We start from the raw sequence: 25,765 nt of genomic DNA, 5'->3' as shown, positions 1-25,765 counted from the left end.
AGAGGGATTGGGTCTAGTGTCTGTGCCCCCTTCCCCCTGCAGTCTGGGACTCCTGTGTGCCCTTTTCCCCCAAAGCGCTGCTTTTTTCCCTCCTCTCCTCTCATGCCGGCAGCAGCTGAGGGCACACAGGTGGGTTATTTCTGTATGGTGAGCAGGGGGGCTCACCATCCTGAATGAACACACAATAGAATAGAACTCAGCAGAGGTACCTTTTTTTTACACAACTGAAATAAGAAAAGGCTCTTTGTCTGGATTTCTGCTTTAAGAACAGTTACACAAACTCTAAGTGGTAGTTTCAGAAATTACACAAGGTAATGCGGGGGCTTTCAAGAAAACCCATTATAGTCCTTTACTTGACAATTCAAGGGGGATATAACAACTTTGCTTGGTGTACTTTCAGTCAGAAAAACTGTAGTTTTGGAAAGGGAAATGATCACAACACTGAATGTGAGCAGGAATTGGAGTAGCTGGCTGGAAGAGTGTCTTTAGAAGTCTTGACTGAAGTGATAGATATTTTGGAGCGTTTCCGAAACCTGTGCCTCACTTTGTCTCGAAATTCTTCTGACACATAATAATATACAAAGGGATCCACACAGCTATTAATGGCACTTACGGTTAAACAGACCATGTAGACAGCATATAGGTTTCCATAACTTTTCAGACAGTGCTCAGAGTAATGAATCAAAAGAACCACATTGCTGGGTGTCAAGAAGACTATCACTATCACCAAAACCAAGACACTAAGTTTTATGGCATGGGCATATTTTTCTCCACTTGATATCAGTGCTCGAATAACAGAGATGTAGCACAAGATTATGATCACCAGAGGTAAAATGAAGCAGACAACAATGGTAGTCATAAAATAATAAAAAAGATAATCCGCTTGCTCTTGTCTGGGAAGAGCATCATGGCACACTGTAATGTCATCATTTAGTAATGGATAGGACTGTTGCATTGTAGCCAAAGGAATTGTACATAAAATAGAGATTAGCCAGGAAAGCGAGCATATGGCAATAGCAAAAGCCCGACTTCTAAATGTTCTAGAGAAGAAAGGGTGGACCACAGCCAAGTAGCGGTCAATACTGATGCTCATGAGGAGAAGAACTGAACAGTACATGTTCCCATAAAAGAAACTAGTTACAGCCCTGCACATTAGCTCTCCAAAGATCCAGTTATTTCCCATGAAGTAATAAAGTATCTTGAAGGGTAGCACCAGGATGAGTAAGAGGTCTGCCACTGCTAGGTTCATTAGGAAGACTGTAGAGGTCATCTTTTTGACTTTGGTCATCAAAACCCACAAAGCAACGCCATTAGCTGGTAATCCTACCAGAAACACTAAAGTATAGATAAACGGTATAACAAGGACAGTGATGGGACTTTTCAGGTAATCCATGGATGTTGCTGAAATTGACAAAAATGTATCATTTAGTTCTCCACGGAATGATCGTGGAAATAATACATTCTCACAAGTAGTTGTGTCATTAGGCTCTCCTTCATTCGAGTAATCTGTAAAGAGATGAAAGGTAAAAAGTTAGATCACAACATTTTACATGTAATTGAAAAATTATTACTTCTGTATGAATTCCTTCTATATTTTAGTTGCTAAAAACATTGTAATGAATCCCCATTCAAGATCCTTCTGCATCCAGTGCCTTTTTGTAATAAAGTACTAAGTTATTAAAGACCAACTGAACTCTCAAATCCCAGGTGCATCAAAACAAAGAGTGTTAAAATCTTGCAATTTGTTTCTTTAGGAAACAGCCACGGCCAGAGTAGAAAAGCCTGTCCCCTTACAGCAATGCTGCAGAGAAGTTCTCTTGTTCACAGAGGTCTGACAATCCCCCTGCTGAGTCAGACCATATAGCTCTGCAATTAGCAAAACTCATGCACACGTCTGCAACCATGTTTTTTTGCTATTTGTGCACTGATAGAAATTCAGATTGATTTTACATATAGACAATTTATTGATGTTGTTTTATCCATTTTCTTCCATACAATCTATATAACTAGAAATTTCTCAATTGCGTTAAGGGGGTAGTAAACCGCCAAAAAAACTGTGCCTCCTGCAGCTATACTAACACATTATGACCTTATTACCTGCAAATAAAGCCCCCCAGTACAGCCTAGTCATGGCTCCCCTGGCGGTTCAATCTTCACCCAGTCTTCCTTCTGGGTTAGCAGGCTGCAGCTGTTTGAATAGCTGGGGCTGCAATGATGTCACCCCCGTGCATGCATGTGGGAGCCTCAGGCCCCGGTATGGTGCTCTGCATTCTGTGGCATACTGTGTGTCCTGAATGCAGAGCATCACTGTACATGTGCGTGTGACATCATCAGCTTTTGCCGATGTGAATATCACCTAAAAGGTGCATGTTTAGGAGATATTCATTGTACCTACATGTAAGCCTGATTGTAAGCTTACCAGTAGATACAAGTTCAAAAAGAGAGTTTACTAACACTTTAACCCAGGCATGTCCAACCTGCGGCCGGGGGGCCGCATGCGGCCCGGAACCGCAGACAATGCGGTCCACTGCCCCCTGACAATTTTTTTTTTGCTGGGGAAGAAGGAAGTCGAGTCGGGGGCAGGGCCACAGAGGCAGCCTCGGAGGGGATCATCCACTAGTTGTGTTAAATTAGTGATGGGGGGGGTGCGACAGCACGGGAAAGGCGCGGCGGCGTTTTATTACTTATATACCTTAACTATAGTATATATTTTATATGCGGCCCGAGAAATTTTCTCTACACTCATTGTGGCCCAGAGAAGCCAAAAGGTTGGACACCCATGCTTTAAGCCATAGTGATTGCTATTGTGTATTAAAGGAAAACTAAAGTCCTGCAATAAAACATTGCTAGGCAATAGAGTTTTTGGGAGGCAGTGTACCTAGTAATTTTGTACACAACATCTGTGCATGCACAGGTGTTACATCATCAGTGGTTACTCAGTGGAGGAGCTCAGTGGGACCCGGGAGAAGTTGTGGGGAAAATGGTGGCATTGGAGATATCTACAAACCTGAACTTCTTCTCACTGAAGGAGTACACATCTGGAGGTAAGTGTACCATGATGCTATGCATATTTGCACACATGGAAAGAGCCCACAAAGCAAACTTGAGTTCCCCTTTTATGTGACCCTGAACTCATATTCTGTCTTACAGTATGTGTGCCTTATTGTATATAGTTTTCTTAAGCAAATTTTTGCCCTGTAAATCCATTGTAGAGTTTTCTTACTTGGAGATTCTGTCAATAACAGAATTAAAAAATAAACTACCAGCACCCCAAAACAACGTGTTTCCACAATTTATTGTAAATATACCAAATCACATCGGTCAAACTACCATGCCAATGTTTCAGGGCATTTCAGGGTCCCCTTCCTCGGGGCAACTTGGTAACAAAATCCATTACAGTATTGCAAATATTCATAGTGGAAGGTAACCCATGGCAAGCAGTCACCAAGGAAGCACTTGCTTTTGACGTCTTACTCTTTAAGCCTGTTCATAACAGCACTTTCTATTGCACACTGACAACAGTAGGCCAGTACCTTGCAATTAGAAGCAGAGTTGTCAGTCTGCCATGTGCATTCCTTCAAATGGCTGTTAGGCTGCCTATCACATGTAGGCAGCCTACTCACCAACTAAAGGACCATTTATGTCAGGCTAACAAACACTGCCGGCAATTGCAAGTCAGTGGCTTAGCACTGTCAGCCTTCAACAGGAATACCTTCAGGCAAGGAGCTTTGGAATAGATGCCCAAAAAGCAATATGCTTTGGAAAACTTTATACAGAATTTACGTATGTTTTATTTGTGCTTAAGCAGCACCATGAGAAATCTACCTTTTGGTCTTTAACTCCTCCTGCAAAATAGCAGTGCTGCCCCTGTGCACAGCCACATAGCTGTACATGTGCAGTGTGGGATCATCTCAATGCTAGTCTCACAATATTTGGTGTGAGATTTGATGATTCCACTACTGTGCTACTTACTGTTCTCATTGCTGGAGAGAAAGCTGTAACTGAAGGGGAAGCTGGACCTGAGCCCCTGTAATGCAAGGATTTCCCTGCTTCTGCTTTATTCATTTGTGAATCTCCACCTCTTTTGCTGCGTTATGATCGTTACCCCATCATTCATTAGATCATCTGTCATCAGGAAGGTAGCTATGATGTGAAACAAAATTCTGCCTCTGCCAAAATGGCTGCCTCCACACAAAGACCCAAGGCATGGTAAGTTAGTAATGGTAAAAAGATCAGCTTTAGGGAGGCCACAGGCAATACTATGAACTAGTTTTTTGTCCTCTTCCACAGTTCAGGCCCTCTATAATATCTACAAGGCTACAGATTTGGTAACCATTTATAATCATTGTTTTCTTGTTGAAATTAAAATCTATTTTAATTAAAAATATGTACATTTTTTTGGGCACAGAAGCAATTTTTAACATTGGTATTAAAAATTTCCTTTTCAATATTGGTGATGGTATTTTCAATGTTTTGATTGCTTATACTTAAAATGTTTGCACAGCAATCAGTTAGTAATGATGATTAGCAAGGTTCTCCATTCCATATACTCTCTTTCTTCCCTGTGTGTTTCTGAGCTTTCCACAGCCAGCCAGGAGCATTGTAAAGCATAATGGTTAGCATTTGTACTATGGTGCTATAATTAAAGGGACAGGGTTGCTGCTGATTTTTATCCCTCACCCAGGAAAACAACTGTCCAGGAATGACAGCAGATTTATGGGTCTGAGGGTCAGAGTAAAGAAGTAAATCTGTAAGTTATGGGAGAAGAAGTAGATTCAGGCCCACATTAATAATTTTGCAGTGTGTAACAATTGAATTTATTACGGCGGGACCCTTTCACAAGTTCTGCAGTGAGCCCCCCCCCCCTCCACGGTGGTGGAATGCCAGGGCCCGGTTGCAAGTGTGACCTTTGCGATCCTGGAAGTTTACCCACTGGTGTCAGTAGTTTTTATTTTTTGGTATTTTAATTGTATTATATTTTATTATTTTATTTAATTTTTTTTACAATGTCACTGACTATGACTCTGTCCATTCAGAAAAGGAAGGAGCTGGTAAATTACATATTTACCAACCCCTTCCTGGTTCTCTATTGTAACACATCCCCTGCAGCAGCCGGCAGGAGAGGGGAGGGAGCACAGTGGGGGGGGGGGGGGACCAGAGGAGCACACAGGGGCCCAGAGACAGCAGAACAAAAGTGAACTGGATAGGAGGGGTGGCGGGGGCAACATTCAGAGGAACCAATATCCTCCATTTTCCTCCTGCAGCTACAGGAGGAAAAAGGAGGACAGTGATTTCTCTACATGTTGCCCCCGCCGCCCCTCCTATCCAGGTGTACAGGTGAGCCACACAGGCCCCCTGGAGCATGGGGCCTGGTTGCAATTGCAACCCCTGCAACCCCTGTAGTTACCCCCCTGGGTCCTGCATTGTATGTGATGATGCTGCAACCCACGGATGGAGCGCCAAAGAGAACCGACATCGGAGGACTGGTTGCACAGAGAGGAAGAGCCCTGCAGGGTTGAGGGAAAGGTAAATAAAATTGCTTTTTGATGTTTCCTTTTTAATTTTTTTCTTTTTTCATTAAATGTCATCTTTTTTTTCTGCTAGTTGTGAGAGCACTCCACATTACAACTAATATATGGCAGACACCACTCATTTAAGGCATTTATGTTTTCATAAAAAAAAAAAAATTATGTTATTTTTTTTAATGCAGATAGTTTAGAGAGAGAAGAATTTCAGGTATGGCATTTTTTTTAAATAGTTACATTGGTCCAGTGTGGACCAATGTAATTTTGCACATACTTTACTTGTGGGATCCCTCTAGAACAGGAGTATTGAATTAAAATTCATGGAAGTCCAGACTGTAACATTTTCAGGTCCGAATCGCATCTTTGATTCTTAATGGCACCTCGGAACATCGACAAATGCTGTAGCGTTTTTCCGAGCGCCAAAATGCATGGTGCAATGCAGTTTGGTGTGGCGCAAGTTAAAAAAAGAGTCAATGACTTATTTTCTGCGCTTCTGCATGTAAGACAGCCCATTGCAATGAATTGGCCGCCTACACATACCGTAGAATACTGGTTGCAATGATGTAAACCTAGCCACACATTCTTTACATTACAATCCCATTAATACAACAGAGTTCTCAGTTTCCCCTGCACATAACAAACATACTTTTACATCACAGTCCTCCTTCACATCAAGATCACCCCTTCATATTACATTCCCCCTTTACATAACTCCCCCCCCCCCTTTATATCAGCCCCGTCCAGTGGCATAGCGTGGGGGGTGCAGGGGGGGCCGGCCGCACCTGGCGCAACATCTGGGGGGGGGGGCGCATCCGCTCCGCACATGAAGTTTAGTTGTCAGTCACTCACACTCTTTCCGTCATAGGCTAGGCTGGCTGCCGCCACCCGCTTGCACTCGCAGCTCTCTGCCCCTGGCCAGGCTGGCTCACTCACTCTCACTGGCTGTGCGCAGCTCAGCTCCCGAATCCGATCCGAGCCGCCGGGTCACCCAGTGTGGAGGAGGGGGGGGGGGGTTTGGAGAGACAGTGACTGCACGCCTGGCTTATCTGGGGGGGAGCTGAGCGCGGGACGGGAGAGGAGAGAACCATCAAGCCAGGCAGCAGCAGAAGAAGCCGGCAGCGGCGTCAGGTGAGAGGCCAGAGAGGAGAGAGCCGACGTCAGACGGTGCTGCAAGAGGAAAACCTAGGAGGACTGGAGTAGTACTGGGCTGGCTGTGCCTGTGCTAGTAGTAGTGACTGACTGAGACTGACTGAGTGTGAAAAGAACACTGAAAAGAATAGTAATGCAACTATATGTGGTGGACATAAAAGGCACAGAAGAGTGTATTTAGATGGAACTCATAGAGGATCCTCAGAGGGGATCTATGTTCTGGGGAACCTGGCCTGCTGTAATGGGGGAGATCTAAATGGGGGGTGGGACCTCACCTCACCCTGGCCTGCTGTAAGGGGGGATCTATATGGGGGACATGATACCCCATATAGATCCCCCCTTACAGCAGGCCAGGGTGAAGTTAGGTCACTCTGGGGTCCCCCATATAGATCCCCCCCTACAGCAGGCCAGGGTCCGGACCTCACCTCACCCTGGCCTGCTGTAAGGGGGGGAGATCTATATGGGGGACCTGGCCTGCTCTAAAGGGGGATCTATAGGGACCCTGCTCTAAAGGGGATTTATGCCATAGATCCCCCCCCCTTTAGAGCAGGATCCCCATAGATCCCCTTTAGAGGAGGCCAGGGTCCCCATAGATCCCCTTTAGAGTAGGCCAGGGTCCCCATAGATCCCCCTTTAGAGCAGGATCCCCATAGATCCCCTTTAGAGGAGACCAGGGTCCCCATAGATCCCCCTTAGAGCAGGCCAGGGTCCCCATAGATCCCCCTTTAGAGCAGGGTCCCCATAGATTCCCCACTTTAGAGAAATGTCCCCATAGATTATATGGGAACCATTCTCTAAAGGGGGATCTATGGGGACCCTGCTCTAAAAGGTGATCTATGGGGACCCTTCTCTAAAGGAGGTTCTATGGGGGACCCTGCTCTAAAGGGGGATCTATGGGGACCCTGGCCTCCTCTATAGGGGGATCTATGGGGGACCCTGCTCTAAAATAGGATCTTTGGGGACCCTGCTGTAAAGGGGGATCTATAAGGACCCTGTTCTAAAGGGGGATCTATGGGGACCCTGCTCTAAATGGGATCTATGGTATACATTGATAATTGTTTATTTAATTAAAAATGTTTTAATTCTGCTTAAATGTTTGTTTACATTTATTTGTAAAAGTGTGTGTGTATATATTCATATATATATATATATATATATATATATATATATATATATATACACACGCACATGTGTTTGAGGTGCACACCCTAATGCCATAGGCTGCGCACGCCTATGCACTCTGTCTGACTCTGACATAACAGTTTTCTCAGTCAGTTTAGCAGCGAGTGAGCAGAGTCAGCAGTCTGGTGCTGTCACAGATTTCATTGAAAGGGGGGCACGCTGGACACTTAGCAGGGCATAGGCAGGATCACTAAACTCATCACATGCATTCGACATGTAGGGCCAAAACCCTCCTCAGACAAAGACTACTCGGATTGCAGTGTGTGCACCTTGAAGAAAAGAGCCAAGGCCTTCAAGTTCAAGTGGAGCTTCCACGCGGTGAGTCTCTTCTCCTTCCACTATCTTCCTGCCCTTCCTGTAAGACACACCATCCTGACCCTCAGGGCTGACGTAGGTATTCTTTGTACATGTACATGCAGAGATTTCAATATGACCAGTACTCAGGTAGGAAAACTTACTAGGTAGGAACTGCATATGATCTTACATACAACAATCAGACAGAACATAACTGAATAACATTGATCTCCTTACAATGGCATCTTGTGTCTGTAGCTGTTGAGAGCAGAAAAATGAAGAAGCAAAAAGATCTAAGTGAGTTTGACAAGGGACAGGGACACATTATGTAATGGCTAGATGATTGGGTCAGAGCATCTCCAAAACTGCAGTTCCTTTGGGATGTTCCCGGTCTGCAGGTCAAGACTGGCATGTTGAGCTGACCAGATGGATTGAAGTTTGGTTGGTTCAACAGTGACGAGACAGATTTCGATCCATATGTAGCTGCTCCAGCTCAACAGAAGTTGATGTAAGCCAGTGGGTCTAGAAACCTTTAATTTATTTATTTTTTTTGCTAAAAGAGTAAGGCAATGGGCATGAAGGTAAATAAACATTACGTTAAGAGTAAAGAAATGGTTATACAATGAAGGGGTGCTAAAAGTGCAGCAAGGCAAGAAAGTGATTTTTTGTTTTTCTTTTTTTAGAATTTTAGCAGAATACTACACCTATATCATGCCATACAAAAAAGAATCTGGTGCACAAGGCAGGAAAAGGAGAAAGATAGAGATAGAGCAACAAGCTAAGCTAGCTGGAAGCCTTCACCGGTTTTTGGTGAGTACTGCTGAAATTACAGCAGGACCATCAGCAGCACCACAGGAGACTCATAATCCTGATCCTGTGTCGGTGGACATTCCTGTTCCTGCATTAGAAGCAGAGACAGTTTCATCTAAGGATGTTTATACTTAGCCAAATCTGCCAGAAAATATTGAACAAAAAGTTTATACTGATATTGGCTATTGGCCTGAAACCATGGATGAAACCTTGAAAACTGAACTTGTCAGGCGAGGGACAGAGGAACTGCAGAATAAGGATGCATGGTTTCCAAGAGACAGTAATGGCAGGTCATTTTCCAAGGATTGGTTCTACATACATTTGGAGAATGGTGAGACTATGTTAAGGACATGGTTGGTGTTTTCTCCTGTAAACAATGCTGCATATTGCTTTCCTTGCATGCTTTTTCAGAAGGCTAAAGGGAAAAGTTCATTTGGAAAGTCAAGTGGATTTAATGCATGGAGAAAGTTAAGCCCTAGATTAGTAGAGCATGAGCGCAGTTCATATCACTTCAGTGCATTTACAATGTGGAAAGAATTAGAAATGCGGCTGCATAAACAGGAGACTATTGATGCTGCTGCCCAGCTTGCACAACAGAGGTCATTTGAAAAATGGAAGGCAATCTTAGTCAGAATACTTGATTGTGTTCTGTATCTAGCCAGGCAAACCTTACCCTTATGTGGGCACTCTGAAGATTTAAATACAGATGGTAACTGTGGAAATTTCTTAGAAACTTTCAAGTTACTCGCCAAATATGACCCAGTTGCCAAACAACATCTTCACAGAGTACAACGCACAGATGGTTACATTGTGTCCTATCTCTCTCCACAGAGCCAAAATGAGTTTATTAGCCTGCTCGGCGATCACATTCGAACAGTCATCTTTCAAAAAATCATAAAGGCCAAGCATTTTGCTATAATGTTTGATAGCACTCCTGATATTTCACACACTGACCAAATGTCCCAAGTGATTCGATATGTGCATATTGAAGATTCAGGAGTCCATGTGACAGAGTCTTTCATTGACTTTATTCAGTTATATGGGAAATCAGCTGATGTCATTACAAAACAAATTTGTGACAAGTTGCAAGCTGATGGCCTTAAACTAGAGCATTGCTACGGCCAGGGATACGACAATGCTGCGACTATGGCTGGACACTTTAGTGGTATACAAAAACGTATTTTGGATATGAATCCCAAAGCAATGTTTGTGCCATGTAACAATCACTCGCTCAATCTTGCTGGGATGCATGCAGTTGGTGTTGGGACGAAGTCTGTTACTTTCTTTGCCACTGTGGAAAAGGTGTATGCATTTTTCTCAAGCTCCACCCACAGGTGGGATATCCTTAAGAAACATGTACCAATTAGTGTAAAGCGATCGTGTAACACAAGATGGAGTTCAAAGCATGAAGCTGTACGCGTACTTGCTGAACACACTGAGAAAATAATAGATGCTTTGGAAGCGTTGAGAGATGGGCCGGAAGAAACCTCTGAAACCAGGGGTGATGCAGGAAGTCTTTTAGTTTGCATAATGACATATGTTTTTTTCTCTTTCTTGCATTTTTGGAACCCAGTACTAACCGAAGTAAAGGATACTCAGATCTACCTGCAGCAAGGAGGACTTGCTTGATCAATGCATGCAAAAGTTAAAAGCATTGGCTTTATTTTGTCATGAAAAACGTGATAGTCTAGTGTCAAAGGCAACTGAGAAAGCTCTGCAGGTATGCAAAACCTATTGCATACCTACAGAGAGAAGAGTTGGAAGATGCAAGAAGATGGATGGTGAGAACAGTTGCGATGCTGGCTTGACCTTAATACAGGAAACAAGCAGAGAACAACTGGAAGCAATTGATCAGCTTCAGGCAGAAATTAAAAAACTTACTATGCAGATAAATACGCTTCACCAGCGATTTGCTTTTTTGCAAATCCAAACATTGTTGGATACAGGAAAAGATGATTTTATTAAGAAACAAATTCAGCACACGTGTGCTCAGTACACAGAATTGAATGCTGCATCTATGCTCACCGAAATAACTCGACTTCTGCACCACATTATCTTGTATAAGGAGGTCAATCCTGATGAGCAGGTTGCAAACTGGTCAGCTTTAGATTTGCTTTGCTGGGTGTATAAGTGTAAGCTGCAAGAAAGTTTAACTAACTTTGTTGTCACATTAAGAATCTTTCTTACTATCACTGTTTTTACAGCGAGTTGTGAAAGAAGTTTCTCTAAACTTAAACTAATTAAAACATATCAGAGATCTACAATGAGCCAAGAAAGACTGAGTAATCTAGCAATATTGTCCATTGAGAGAGACTTTAATGTAGATTTCAATTCCGTTGTTGAAAAATTTGCGCTAATTAAAAGCAGGCGAATTTAAATTAATCTGTATATACAGATTGATACCTTGCACTTCTATTAAAGAATTACAATTAGAGGTACAGGATTGAGTAAGTTGGCTCCATCTAGCCCAGTCTTGGATCATCTCCAGGGTATGGTTCCATTTTAAAGTTTTAGTTTTTGTTCTTGATATTTTTTGTCGTTTACGATGGTTGTGAGACGACATATAATAACATGGCCCATGCTAGGTTACTACATTTGTAGATTTGTTTTCATAGACCTGCTGAAAATGTGGAGAATGTGTAATGCATGTTCGCACTCAATAAAGTGTTTGAAAATAAACTTGTATTTAGATGCATGCATTTTACTTTAATTACATCAGTATTTTCATAACAAACAATACATGTGCTTAGGGGGTAAGGGTTTCTTTAACTAATCTAGTGGAAGAGACTTGAGTGCTAAAATCCACGGGTTAGGGGGTGCAAATTACTTGCCTTGCCCCGGGTGCTGACAACCCACGCTATGCCACTGGCCCCGTCACAATATTATCCTCAGCTCTAATTCATATCTCACCCCCTTCGCATTCCTGTCGCCCCCCCAGCCGCATCCGTACGCCTCCTCCGCCCAGTTTGATTGTCGCCCCAGTCGGAGGAGGCGTACGGATGCGTCTGTGAGGGGATTGTGTGCACGCAAGTCTACTATTCTATGGTTGAGAGGGGGGGGGGGGGGCGCAAACAGAAAAATGTAATAGGCATTGCTTTCTGGCAAAAAACGTGGTAAAAAATTGTGTGACTTTGAGGTCACACAAGTCTGAAAGGGGCCTTCAGTAATCAAGGTACAGTGCCTTGAAAAAGTATTCATAGTCACCCCTTGAAATAATCCACATTTTGTCATGTTAACTCACAACTAAAAACCTAAATATATTTTATGTGATAGACCTGCACATAATTGTGAAGTGGAAGGAAAATGATAAATAGCGGATTCTGGGCAGTGTTCCCCCCCTTCCCCATATTGATCCTGGTCAGTCCCCAGTGTACCCCCCCCCCCCATTGAGGGAACAGTAGTAGTAAGGGAGATAATGCATATGGAGACGAGGGATGTATAGATATGGGGGGGGGGGGTTGTGATTTATATGAATATAAGGGAGTGCAGTAAGGGAAGTTTGGAGATTGGAAGGAGTATATATAATAGTAATATAATATAGTTTGGGGATGTCTCCTTCCTGTTTCAACATGACTGCGCACCAGTGCATAAAGCGAGGTCCATAAAGACATGAACTTACCATGGGTGGTGAAAAATTTACTTCAAGTGCAATAATTAACATTATAATAGTAACTAAAACATATAAAATTAACCACTTTAAGACCTGAGGATTTTCCTGCTTAACGTCCAGACCACTTTTTTCAACTTGGCACTGTGAGAATTTAACTGACAATTGCGCGGTCATGCAATGCTGTACCCAAACAAAATTTACGTCCTTTTTTCCCCCTCAAACAGAGCTTTCTTTTGGTGGTATTTGATCACCTGTGCGCTTTTTTTTTTTGCGATATTTAAAAAAGTGCGAAAACTTTGCCAAAAATTTACATTTTCTACTTTGACAGTTAAAAAATATCCAATATATTCAATTTTTGTTAGATATTTAGGCCAAAATGTATTTAGCTACATGTCTTTGACAAAAAAATTCTCAATGAGCGTATTTTTATTGGTTTGCGCAAAAGTTATAGCGTCTACAAACTATGGTGTAAATACTGGAATTTACGCAGCTTTAATTTCTGACTGCCTATCTCAATTCTTGAAGTGCTAAAATGGCATGGCAGTACAAACCCCCCCCCCCCCCCCCCCCAAATTACCACTTTTTTGAAAGTAGACATCCTAAGGAATGTAGTGAGAGGCATGTTGAGCTCATTAAATATTACATTTTTTTGTCACAGGTGCTTGAAAAATGACTAAAGAAAAAAATTTTTTTTTTTTTAAAAAGTTGTCATTGAAATGATATATTGCTCACGCATGCCATGGGCATATGTGTAATTACACCCCAAAATATATTCTGCTGCTTCTCCTGAGTACAGGGATACCACATGTGTGAGACTTTTTGGGAGCCTAGCTGTGTACGGGACCCCGATAACCAATCACCATCTTCAGAATTTCAAAGGGCGTAAATTTCTCATTGCACTTTCTCACTGCCTATCACGGTTTCGGAGGCCCTGAAATGTCAAGATAGCACAAACCTCCCCCCAAATTACCCCATTTTGGAAAGTAGACACCCCAAGCTATTTGCTGAGAGGCATGGAATATTTTATATTTTGCCACAATTTTTGGGAAAATTACATTTTATTTTTTTTTAAACACAAAGTTGTCACTAAAAGATAAATAGCTCACACATGACATGGGTATATATGGAATGACACCCCAAAAATACATTCTGCTGCTTCTCCTGAGTACAGGTATACCACATGTGTGAGACTTTTTGGGAGCCTAGCTGTGTACTGGACCCCGAAAACCAATCAACGCCTTCAGGTTTTCTAATGGCGTAAATTGTGCATTTCACCTCCGCACTACCTGTCACAGTTTCAGAGGCCCTGAAATGCCAAGATAGCACAACCCCCCCCCCCCCCCATTTTGCAAAGTAGACACTCCAAGCTATTTGCGAAGAGGCATGTTGAGTGTTTTGCAGATCTCACTTTTTGTCACAAAGTTTTGGAAATTGAAAAAAGAGGAAAAAAAATGCATTTTCCTTTTTTTCTTCATTTTCCAAAATAAATGAGAGCTGAAAAATACTCGCCATGCATCTTAGCAAATACCGTGGGGTGTCTACTTTGCAAAATGGGGTAATTTGGGGGGGGGGGGGGTTTGTGCTATCGTGGCATTTCATGGCCTTCAATACTGTCATAGTTAGTAAGGAGTGAAATCAACAATTTACACCCTTAGAAAATCTGAAGGTGGTAATTGGTTTTCGGGGTCCTGTACACAGTTAGGCTCCCAAAAAGTCTCACACATGTAGTATCCCTGTACTCAGGAGAAGCAGCAGAATGTATTTTGGGGTGTCATTTCACATATACCCATGGCATGTGTGAGCAATATATCATTTAGTGACAACTTTGTGTAAAAAAACAAAAAAACATTTTTTCCAGAAACTTGTGGCAAAATATTAAATATTCCACAGACTCCCCATGCCTCTCAGGAAATAGCTTGGAGTGTCTACTTTGAAAAATGGGGTCATTTGAAATTTCAGGGCCTCTGAAACTGTGACAGGTAGTGCGGAGGTAAAATAAGCAATTTACGCCATTAGAAAACCTGAAGGTGGGGATTGGGTTTGGGGGTCCTGTACACAGCTAGGCTCCCAAAAAGTCTCACACATGTGGTATCCCTGTACTCAGGAGAAGGAACAGAATGTATTTTGGGGTGTCATTTTACATATACCCATGGCATGCGTGAGCAATATATCATTTAGTGACAACTTTGTGTAAAAAAAAAACAAAAAAACAAAACAAAAAAAAACCAAATTGTCACCTTCCCGAAACTTAGGGCAAAATATAAAATACTCCATGGACTCAATATGCCTCTCAGCAAATAGCTTTGGGTGTCTACTTTTCAAAAATGGGTAATTTGGGGGTTGTTTGAACTGTCCTGGCTCAATCATAGCCACACATCACCCACTCTTCTAACCACTTGAAGATCAAGCCTTTTCTGTGACTTTTTGTTTACATGAAAAAATATATTTTTTTTACTAGAAAATTACTTTGAACCCCCCAAACATATTTTTTTAAAGCAGAGGCCCTAAAAAACAAAATGGTGGATGTTGCAATTTTTTTCGTCACACGGTATTTGCGCACAGATTTTCCAAACGCAATTTTGGCGGGAAAAAAACACTTTTTTTATATTTAATGAAGAAATACACTATATAATTCCTAATTGTTTGGTAAAATTTAAAAGATGATCTTATGCCGAGTACGGTTTTAAAAGCCTTTTAAAAGTCTTTACAGGCTACCACTTTGGACTTACAGAGGAGGTCTACTGCAAGGATTACTGCCCTCGGCCTGGCGTTTGCGGCGATACCTCCCATGCATGCTGCAATTGTGGTTTACATATGACACTAGACTAGCCTTTCCCTGATTTCACCCTCTGTTAGCCATAGTGGCAAGTCCTGTTTATTACTACTAACCATACAGTCATGGTCAGTGTACCCCTCCGTTTCCTGTGTAAATACTGACGAGAAAAAAGCATTCAGCACGTTTGCTTTTTCAGTGTCCTCTGTAACCATCCTCCCATCATCGTTAATTATGTGTGCAATATGCTCTGCCCTAGTTTTTTTGCTGTTGATATATTTAAAGAATTTCTTTGGGTTTTTTTTACTATCCTCCGCTATTTGTCTCTCAAAGTCTATTTTAGCCATCTTGATTTTGTGTTTACACTTCTTATTTGCCTCCTTGTATTGGTCGAAAGCCAATACTGTGCCTTCTGATTTATATTTCCTGTATAGTTTGTAGTTTTTTTTCATGCAGCCTGTGGACTGAACGAAAAAAAGAGAACCTAACAGAAATCTCTGCAGGAAAATTGTGTAGTATACGCACCATTAACCGCCCAAACATCCAAACCCATTTAATGGTGGGTATACATGACAAGCAGGCTCTCTCCCCCGGACTCAGTGGGGCATTTACTAGCCGTTGGGGGAAGCCCCGGCGATTAGATTGCACGGTGCCACAAGCGCCAATTTGTAATTGAAAGAGGTGTCTAAAAAGTGGCACGTTCGAATAAAAATTGTCCACGTACAAGTGGTATGCCTTTACGAATAAGGGTGACACCAAGTCCCAAACTACCTTACCGCTGCTCCCTATGTAGTCTGGGCAGTCGGGGTGCTCCACAGTGCTATCTTTTCCTTCGTAGACACGGAAACTAACTGTATAGCATGTGGCCCTGTCACACAGCTTATACAGTTTGACCCCGTATCTGGCACGCTTGCTGGGGAGATAATGTTTCATAGTAAGGCGGCCAGTAAACTTTATCAGGGACTCGTCAATGCAGACATCTTGTTCGGGGGTAAACAAGGCTGCAAACCGCTGATTGAAGTGGTCTATGAGGGGCCGAATTTTGTGGAGACGGTCATATTCACGATCTCCCTGAGGACGACAGAGTTTATTGTCGTTGAAATGCATGAACCAAAATATTTGTTCGTATCGAGCCCTGGACATAGCAGCAGAGAACACGCGCATTTGGTGAATTGGCTCAGTAGATCAATATAACCGCAATTCACTCTTTTTTGTAATGCCCATGTTGAAGGATAGGCCCAGAAAGGTCTTAAATTCGGAAACCGTTATAGGATTCCAGCCGAATTCTCTGGCGAGGGGCGAATTTGGATTGGCGGTAATAAATTGACTAGCATACAAATTGCTTTGATCCACAATAGATCTGTAAAGATCTTCAGTGAAAAACAGCTCAAAAAAATTAAGGGGATTAAAACCAGCTGTTTCCACTTGAATTCCCGGTTGGGCAGTGAATGGGGGAAGTACAGGCGCTGTACAAACTGTGGGCTGCCAATTAGGATATACCAGCGCTTCAGGGAGGGCACTATGGGCTCTACGGGCCTGTCTTCGAATACACGGTGACTGCGGGCCACTGCACCAGCTTCAACTGCATTTATGGGACTCACCACGTCACCAAGTGTTACTGCAGTGCTGGTTGTACTAGGTCCAGGGTGTACTAGGCCGCTCGTTCTTGCCAGATCACGAGAAGTGTGAGCGGCACTAGTACTGGCACTCTGCTGCATACAAGAAACATCCGGTTCTTGCATCTCAGCAACTCCAGAATGGGGTCGGGTACACCTGACCTTAGCAGGGACCCATCCCTCGTCTGAGCTATTTGTCAGGGAGCCGCTGTTCTCTAAAGGTTCGTATACTGACCCTGATTCTGCCAGTGAGGCTTCCCCATCGCTCTCATCTGACATGGTCAGTATACTGTAGGCCTCTGCACTACTGTACCACCGTTTGGACATTTTATCAACTAAATTTAAAGGTACAGTAGTGTGCATAGGCGGCTCTCTAATTAGGCAAATTAGGCGGTCGCCTAAGGCCTCGCACCTACAGGGGCCTCGCGGCCAGTGGCGGAGCGACAACATTTAGAAGGGCGCAGTCAGGGAAATCTCCCAAGTAAAAGATTCTTTTAAATCCTCGGATATAAAAGTTGCAGCAGTGTGCTGCAGTCCCTTCACTGCGACTGCCAGGTGTCTGTTGTCCACTGACACTTACCCCGCCTTCTCTGTCTGGAGATTGGCTGTCTGATCATGTAATCTTAAGATGTGGCGGAATCGGTGGGCGTGTACCTGCATCAGTAGGAAGTGACTGCCCAGGCAGCTCACTCTGCTATCATCGGTTGTTGCTCTGGGAGGAGAGCTCTGCCCTGGCCAAGGAACATCCAGGTAACCAGGCCCGACCTGTCACTCTGCAGGCTAGTCATAGATTTGCGGTGTCTACTATGCAAAGGGGGTGAGTAGCCTCAGGGAAGTTGGAAGAGTCTTAGAATGGTTAGTGGAGGAGGAGGAGAAGGCGGCCCTGGGTGGCTGGGGGAGGAGAGGGTGGCTGGAAGAGAAGGAGAGGGTCCCTGGGTAGCTAGGGGAAAAGGAGAGGGTCCCTGGGTAGCTAGGGGAAAAGGAGAGGGTCCCTGGGTGGCTAGGGGAAAAGGAGAGGGTCTCTTGGTAGCTAGGGGAAAAGAAGAGGGTCCCTGGGTGGCTAGTGGGAAAGGAGAGGGCCCCTGGGTGGCTAGGGGAAAAGGAGAGGGACCCTGGGTGGCTAGGGGAAAAGGAGAGGGCCCCTGGGTGGCTAGGGGAAAAGGAGAGGGCCCCTGGGTGGCTAGGGGAAAAGGAGAGGGCCCCTGGGTGGCTAGGGGAAAAGGAGAGGGCCCCTGGGTGGCTAGGGGAAGAGGAGAGGACCCCTGGGTGGCTGAAGGAGAAGGAGAGGGCACCTGGGTGGATAAGGGAGGAGAGGGCCCCTGGGTGGCTGAAGGAGAAGGAGAGGGCCCCTGGGTGGCTGAGGGAGAAGGAGAGGGCCCCTTGGTGGCTGAAGGAGGAGGAGAGGGCCCCTGGGTGGCTGGGGGAGAAGGAGATGGCCCCTGGGTGGCTGGGGGAGAAGGAGATGGCCCCTGGGTGGCTGTGGGAGAAGGAGAGGGACCCTGGGTGGCTGTGGGAGAAGAAGAGGGCCCCTGAGGGGCTGGGGGAGAAGGAGAGGGCCCCTGGGTGGCTGGGGGAGTAGGAGAGGGCCCCTGGGTGGCTGAGGTAGAAGGAGAGGGCCCCTGGGTGGCTGGGGTAGAAGGAAAGGGCCCCTGGATGTCTGGGATAGAAGGAGAGGGTCCTTGGGTGGCTGGGGTAGAAGGAGAGGGCCCCCCGGGGTGGCTGGCGGAGAAGGAAAGGGCCCCCGGGTGGATAGAGGAGAAGGAGAGAGCCCCTGGGTGGCTGGAGGAGAGGACCCCTGGGTGGCTGGGGGAGAGGGAGAGGGCCCCTGGGTGGCTGGGTGAGAAGGAGAGGGCCCCTGGGTAGCCGGGGGAGAAGGAGAGGGCCCCTGGGTGGCTGGGGGAGAAAGAGAGGGCCCCTGGGTGGCTGGGGGAGAAGGAGAGGGCCCCTGGGTGGCTGGGGGAAAAGCAGAGGGCCCCTGGGTGGCTGGGGGGAGAAGGAGAGGGCCCCTGGGGGAGAAGGAGAGGGCCCCTGTGTGGCTGGGGGAGAAGGAGAAGGACCCTGGGTGGCTGGAGGAGAAGGACAGGGCCCCAGGGTGGCTGGAGGAGAAGAAGAGGGCCCCTGGGTGGCTGGAGAAGGAGAGGGCCCCTGGGTGGCTGGAGGAGAAGGAGAGGGACCCTGGGTGGTTGGAGGAGGAGAAGGAGAGGGACCCTGGGTGGCTGGAGGAGGAGAAGGAGAGGGACCCTGCGTGGCTGGAGGAGAAGAAGGAGAGGGCCCCTGGGTGGCTGGAGGAGAAGAAGGAGAGGGCCCCTGGGTGGCTGGAGGAAAAGGAGAGGGGCCCCAGGATGGCTGGGGAAGAAGGAGAGGGCCTCTGGGTGGCTGGGGGAGAAGGAGAGGGCCCCTGGGTGGCTGGGGAGAAAGAGTGGGCCCCTGGGTGGCTGGGGGAGGAGGAGAGACCCCCTGTGAGGCCAGAGTCAGTTGCCAGGGAAGAGAGTGGAGCTGAGCCAGTCCTGCATATCTGACATCAAAGCCAAACATGGTGGAGCTGGAGCCCTTTGCCCTACACAATGACAGCACCCGAGGTGGAAGGTGAGGGGTAGCGGGGCTGTAACTTTATATAGCATATGGACTCTGTACATTATTGGTAGTTTTGGTTGGAGTTGTCTTTTAGATGTTTAACTCTGTTTTTTTCCCCCCCAGCTGTGAGGAATGACAGCCCACTATGCTGGGACTTATAGTGCCCTAGAATGTGGAGGACTGAGGAATCCTCAGTCCCTCACAGAGGGCACTACAAGTTCCAGAATAGCAGGCTGCCATGCCTTAGTCCCCACATAGGGCACCACAAGTCTTAGCATAGCAGGCAGTAGTTCCTCAGTCCTCTACAGAGAGCAGTACAAGTCCAAGCATAGCAGGCTTCCATTCCTCAGGGAGCAATGGCAGTGCACTATACTGGAATTTACAGTGCCCTCTGTGGGGACTCAGGTATAGCAGCCTTCTGCAGTGGGACTTGCCGTGCCCTAGACTGTGGCGGACTGGGGAAGGGAAGTGTAAGGGGGTCTCTGGAAACTCTGATGCAAGGGGGAGCATTGGTGACCACAGAGTTCCCTTTTACACCAGAGTCCCCAGCTTTCCCCCTCAAATCAGGGTTCCCAGAACTCTCCTTACATCAGAGTCTCCAGCATTCCCCCTTAAATCGTGGTTTCCAGAACTCCCTTTACTTCAGAGTCCCCAACATTCCTCCTAAATCAGGGTTCCCAGAACTCCTCTTACATCAGAGTCTTCAGAGTTCCCTCTTACAGTGTAAGGGGGAAACTCTGGAGACTCTGATGTAAAGGGGGCTCTATGAAATTTGATTTAAGAGGGGGACTCTAATGTAAAGAGGAATTCTGTGGACTCTGATGTAAGGAGGAGATGCTGGGGGAATCTGATTTAAAGGAGAACTCTTATGTAAGGGGGGACACTGAACTCTTATGTAAGGAGGGACTCAGGGAATCATGATTTACGGGGAAATGCTGGGGACTGTGATGTAAGAGCAGACATATATATATATATATACATATATACCCGATGTTTAATGATCTTTGATTAAAGAAGAATTGGTTAGAAAAAAATCAAGAAACTGTGAATTCATAGTACAAAGGTTAAGGCTCTTAATATATGCAATTTATATAGTTAATTTTTATCGCTTGAATTATTTTTCCCATTATGGGCGTGAGTGGGGCCTCATGTCCAAGTTTTGCCTTAGGCCTCACAAAGCCTAGAGCCGCCTCTGGTAGTGTGACTAACAGGTAAAAAAGCACCTGGTTGTCAAGAACTATTTGGGCGCTACAAAAAAAACTGCTAGTGCTAGCAGAGATCAGGCCTGACTCTGCTAACGCAGCGGTTTTGTGTGATTTGTGTTTTTTGGAAGTGACAGTAATCTATTGATTACTGCAATAGCCTGGGTAGGGTGGGCTGGGCGGAGGGGCTAAAAGCAGGTGCTGGCAGGAATCAGTGCTGATCGTGCAAACACTGCATTTTGGGAACACTAAACTATGGGGACGCTAGTATAGTTCTGATCAAATCAGATATTGATCTGTTCAAACACTATACTAGTAATGGAGGTGTATGTATGTATGTGTGTGTGTGTGTGTTAGTGTAATTGACTCAAACTGATACTAAATAACGGTGGTGTGGTGGGACCCTGACGCTACCTAGCCTAACTAGCATCACCCGTGACACTAATACAGTGATCGGTAATCACTGTATATAGTGAACACTGTGACAGGGCAGTGAAGGGGTTAACTGGGGGAGATCAAGGGGTTAGACCTTTTTAGGGGATAGATGGCGGGTGGCCTAAACCTATTTGGGCCTAGCGCAAGCGTGATTTAGGGTCACAAGTGACACTAAATACAGTGATCAGTAAAATATCTATTTACCACTGTATATAGTGTACACTGTGAGGAGTTTTGGGGGTGATCAGGGGTGATCAAGGGGTTAAATGTGTACCTATGTGTGTTAGTGTCAGTGTAGTGTTGTTGGAACTCACGTTTAGCTATCTCTCCTTCTTCTCTTGGAACCGAAAGCGCTCCAGGAGGGAAAATTACATCACTTCCCCTGCCTGTGTTTACATTACACAGGCAGGGGACACGATGCCTTTGGCCAGAACCGATCACCAGATCCAGACCAAAAATCATTGGTCTGCATCTGGTGACTGATCGGTTCTGAGCCGAATCACAACTGGATTTGCTCGCAGGGCGCACGGGAGCGCGCCCTGCGAGCCGTGAATGCGCCCGACGTAGGTCTATGTTCCTGGACCTAGCCGAGCCGCTCTGCTGCAGTAGCAGCAATGTGAGCGGTCGGCAAGTGGTTAACGGACAATTGCGCGGCTGTGCGACGCTGTACCCAAATTAAATTTACTTCCTTTTTTTCCCCACAAATAGAGCTTTCTTTTGGTGGTATTTGATCACCTGTGCAATTTTTAATTTTTGAAAAAAAGCGACAATTTTGAAAAAAAAAAAAAACAATATTTTTCACATTCTGATACAACATTCCCCCAAAAAAATTTACAAATCAAAATGTTTTAACATTTTAGGCCAATTTGTTTTCTGCTACATACTTTTGGTAAAAAAAATCACAATAAGCGCATTCTGATTGGTTTGCGCAAAATTTATCGTGTTTACTAACTATGGGAAAGATTTATGTCCTTTTTATTGTTTATTTTTTTTTTACCAGTAATGGCGGCGATCTGTGATTTTTTTTTGCGGGACTGCGACATTGCGGCAGACAGATCGGACCCCTAACTGACATTTTTGACACTTTTGGGGGCACTAGTGACATTACTACAGTAATCAGTGCTATAAATATGTCTGTTACTGTAATAATGACACTGGCAGGGAAGGGGTTAACACTGTTGGTGATCAAGGGGTTAAATGTGTGCCTCATGCTTACTGACGTGTGTGGGGGGAAGGGATTGTGTGACACAGACACAGATCGCAGGTTCAGCTATGCTGAATCTTGTGATCTGTCCCTGCTGTCACAGAGGAGATCCGCCCGCTTTGTTTACACAAGCGGGTGGATTTCCTCAGTCTTTTCCGACGATCGGGGAAGAGAGGCGGTGATCACCGCCTCTCCTCCCCTGGCCCGACTCCCGCTGTGTCCGAATACATCGGGAGCGAGCCTCCGGCGGCGCGCGCGCGCCGCCGAGAGGGGGCCGAATCCAGCGACGTTGGACTATGTCGCTGGACCCAGGAGAGCCACTCTGCCGCAGTAGTCTCCATGTGAGCGGTCGGCAAGTGGTTAAGTGTAACAATCTAAAAAAATAAAGATTTGAAAGTTCTCTACTGGTGTGAACCTTCCAACTAAAAAGTTTTTGCACTTAAATTGTATGACAAATATCTGTAGAGGGGTTCCACCATCCCTGCTAAGTTTTGAAAAAGATATATGCCTTATTTTCCTTTTGATGTGTATTACATGTGAAATCACATATCTCTGGAATTATTGCACTTGAAGTTAATCTGTATGGCAAATATCTAATAGTGCCGGTTCACATTACTGCGATGCGGGAACGCTGTTGGAGATCATCTCTTGGAGACACTCTAGATGAAATGATTAAGGGGTAAGAGTACTCTTCTACCCCAGGCCGCGAAGGATAAACCTCCCCGTAACAGGCGGGGACCTTCCTTAAAGGTACAATGGGGGTCCTTTTGCGCTGTCGGGGCGCAGTATAAGGGGATCATTAAACCCCAGGTGGTCAGTCTAGCTCGTATGGCCTAACTGACAAGGTGCCTAAGTTTGGAGCAGATTATGCTGTTCAAAGCACTGTGGTCAGGCAAGACCAGTTCACTTGTTTAGGCGGCCCAATCCACCTCTTCATGAAGGGACACCCTCACCCGTAGCAGTAGTGAGGGGACGTCTCAGTGGTTCCAGGAACCTTGGTTGTCCAAGATTCAGGATATGTGGGTTCACGAGCTGATTCGCTCGGGATACAAGATCGAGTTTGCGATCCTTCCCTGCAGACAGGTTATTTCTATTAAACCTCAGGTTGTCTCCAGACTGCCTCGACGGTCTCCGGGGGGCAGTTCAAGACATGCTCGCCCAGAGAGTCATTTTACCAGTACCTGTGCAGGACAGGTTTCGGGGTTTTTACTCCAACCTATTCACTGTCCCCAGATAAGAGATGAAAGTGCGTCCTATTCTGGATCTGAAGTCACTAAACCGCTATGTGCGGGTGCAGAAGTTCCGCATGGAATCTATCAGATCCGTAGTGGCGTCACTGAGTCCAGGGGACTTTCTAGCCTCCATCGACTTGCAGGATGCATATCTCCACATCCCTATTTTTGAGGGTCGCAGAGATATCTTCGCTTCACAGTAGCGGGGGAGCATTTTTCAGTTTGTGGCGTTGCCCTTCAGCCTCGCTTCAGCTCCCAGAGTCTTCACCAAAGTTTTGGCCCCTGTTTTAGCTTTAATGCGTTTTAAGGGGATTGCCGTCCTTGGTTACCTGGATGACCTCCTGTTGAGGTCCAACTCAGCTGCAACCCTGTCGCAGGATCTGTCGTTGACAATCCAGATGCTCCAGGAGTTTGGGTGGACCGTAAACTTCCAACAATTGACAATGACTCCCTCAGTGCGTATTCACTATCTGGGCATGGTCCTGGACTCTGCCCAGGCTCGAGTGTTTCTCCCAGAGGACGAACTTCGGGTTCTACAGGAAGAGATCAAGTCCCTTAGGGACAAGGATCTTTCCTCCCTGCAGACCTGTATGCGGTCACTGGGTCTGATGAGGTCGGCTTTCGAAGCCGTTCCGTTTGCTCAATTTCACAACGGATCTCTACAAGCAGAGATCCTGGCCAGATGGGACAGAACTCCTCAGTCCTTGGAACGGAGAATTTCTCTCAGTCATCGAGTGAGACTAGATCTCTTGTGGTGGCTCCAATCACCAGCCTTGACTCAGGGCCGGTTATTCCGGCCTCTGCTATGGACAGTGATAACCATGGATGCCAGCCTTTTGGGCTGGGGTGGAGTACTGGGCAAGTTGTCTGCCCAAGGTCGGTGGTCCATGGAGGAGACCTTACTTCCAATAAACGTGTTGGAACTTCGAGCGATAAAGCTTTGCTTATTCCGGTGGACATCCCAACTTTAGGGCTGTCCAGTCCGAGTACGGACGGACAACGCCACGGCAGTGGCTTACATCAATCACTGAGGGGGCACCAGAAGTGCCCGGGCAACCTCAGAGGTGATAGAAATTCTAAATTGGGCCGAAACGCATGTCCTGGCAATTTCTGCCGTTCATATTCCGGGAGTAGAGAATTGTCAGGCGGACTATCTGAGCCGCCAGACCCTGGACCACGAGGAATGGTCCCTACATCCAGAGGTGTTTCAACTCCTGTGTACCCGGTGGGGGACTCCGGACGTGGACCTGTTTGCGGCCCGTCTGAAGAACAAACTAGAAAGGTTTGTGTCCAGAACACGCGATCCTCTGGCGGACGCCACATTACGCGTTGGTAGTTCCTTGGCATCAGTATCGGCTGATGTATGCCTTTCCTCCGATTCAACTGTTATCCAGGTTCCTTCGCAGAGTGGCGTCGGAACAAGTCTCGGTGGTTCTGGTGGCCCCAGACTGGCCACGCCAGTCGTGGTATGCAGTCATCGTACAAATGGCCGTCGAACCTCCTTGTCGGCTATCATTGAGAGACCATCTTCTGTCTCAAGGGCCGATCTTCCATCCGGCATTACAGTCGTTGGCTTTAAAGGCGTGGCTGTTAAAAGCCTAGTCTTAAGAGATAGGGGTCTTCCGGATGTGGTCATCCCTACATTACTGAAGGTTCGGAAAGCTGTTGACAGGAAGATTTATTATCGTACCTGGACAGCCTTTTTTTATTTGGTGTGAATCGCGGGGTTTTCCCCTTCGTGCCTTCTCGGTAGCGAAGGTCTTAGCCTTCCTACAGTAAGGCGTAGATCAGCGTTTAGCGATGACCACGATTAAGGGCCAGTTGTCGGCTTTGGCCGTCCTTTTCCAGCACCCCCTGGTGACCAATCCTTTGATTCGCACCTTCATTCAGGGGGGTGCGCCTTTTGGCCCCCCAAAGAAGGCTCCGGTGCCTCCTTGGGACTTGACTTTAGTATTGTCAGTTTTACAACGACCTCTTTTTTGAGAACATCAGAGATATTCCTCTGCCTGTTTTATCCAGCAGGTTGTCTTCTTAGTGGCTATCACATCTGCTCGCAGAGTGTCCGAGATTGCAGCCTTGTCTTGTTGTTCATCCTACCTGGTGCTACATAGGGACAAGGTAGTCTTGCGCTAAATCAGTCATTTTTACCCAAGGTGGTC

The 25,765-nt window shown here is 45.9% G+C and overlaps 1 protein-coding gene and 1 pseudogene across 2 annotated transcripts in view; one reads left to right on the top strand and one right to left on the bottom strand.

Moving 5' to 3' along the window:
- Positions 1-217: 217 nt before the first annotated feature.
- The window catches only part of F2RL3 (F2R like thrombin or trypsin receptor 3), a 29,886-nt gene continuing 4,338 nt past the window's right edge, over positions 218-25,765 (bottom strand). The window contains exon 2 of the mRNA XM_082261005.1: positions 218-1,506. Within this exon, the coding sequence (XP_082117131.1) occupies positions 434-1,506 (1,073 nt within the window). The 3' untranslated portion in view covers positions 218-433. The remainder of the gene's footprint in view (positions 1,507-25,765) is intronic.
- On the top strand, positions 8,862-10,589 carry LOC309544403 (zinc finger MYM-type protein 1-like; annotated as a pseudogene). Its single transcript has one exon. The product of its transcript is annotated as a zinc finger MYM-type protein 1-like (transcript).

The sequence above is a fragment of the Pelophylax lessonae genome, assembly GCF_965119305.1.
Source record: "Pelophylax lessonae genome assembly, chromosome: 1".
Lineage (NCBI taxonomy): Eukaryota > Metazoa > Chordata > Amphibia > Anura > Ranidae > Pelophylax > Pelophylax lessonae.
This window is presented reverse-complemented; position numbering and strand designations above follow the sequence as displayed.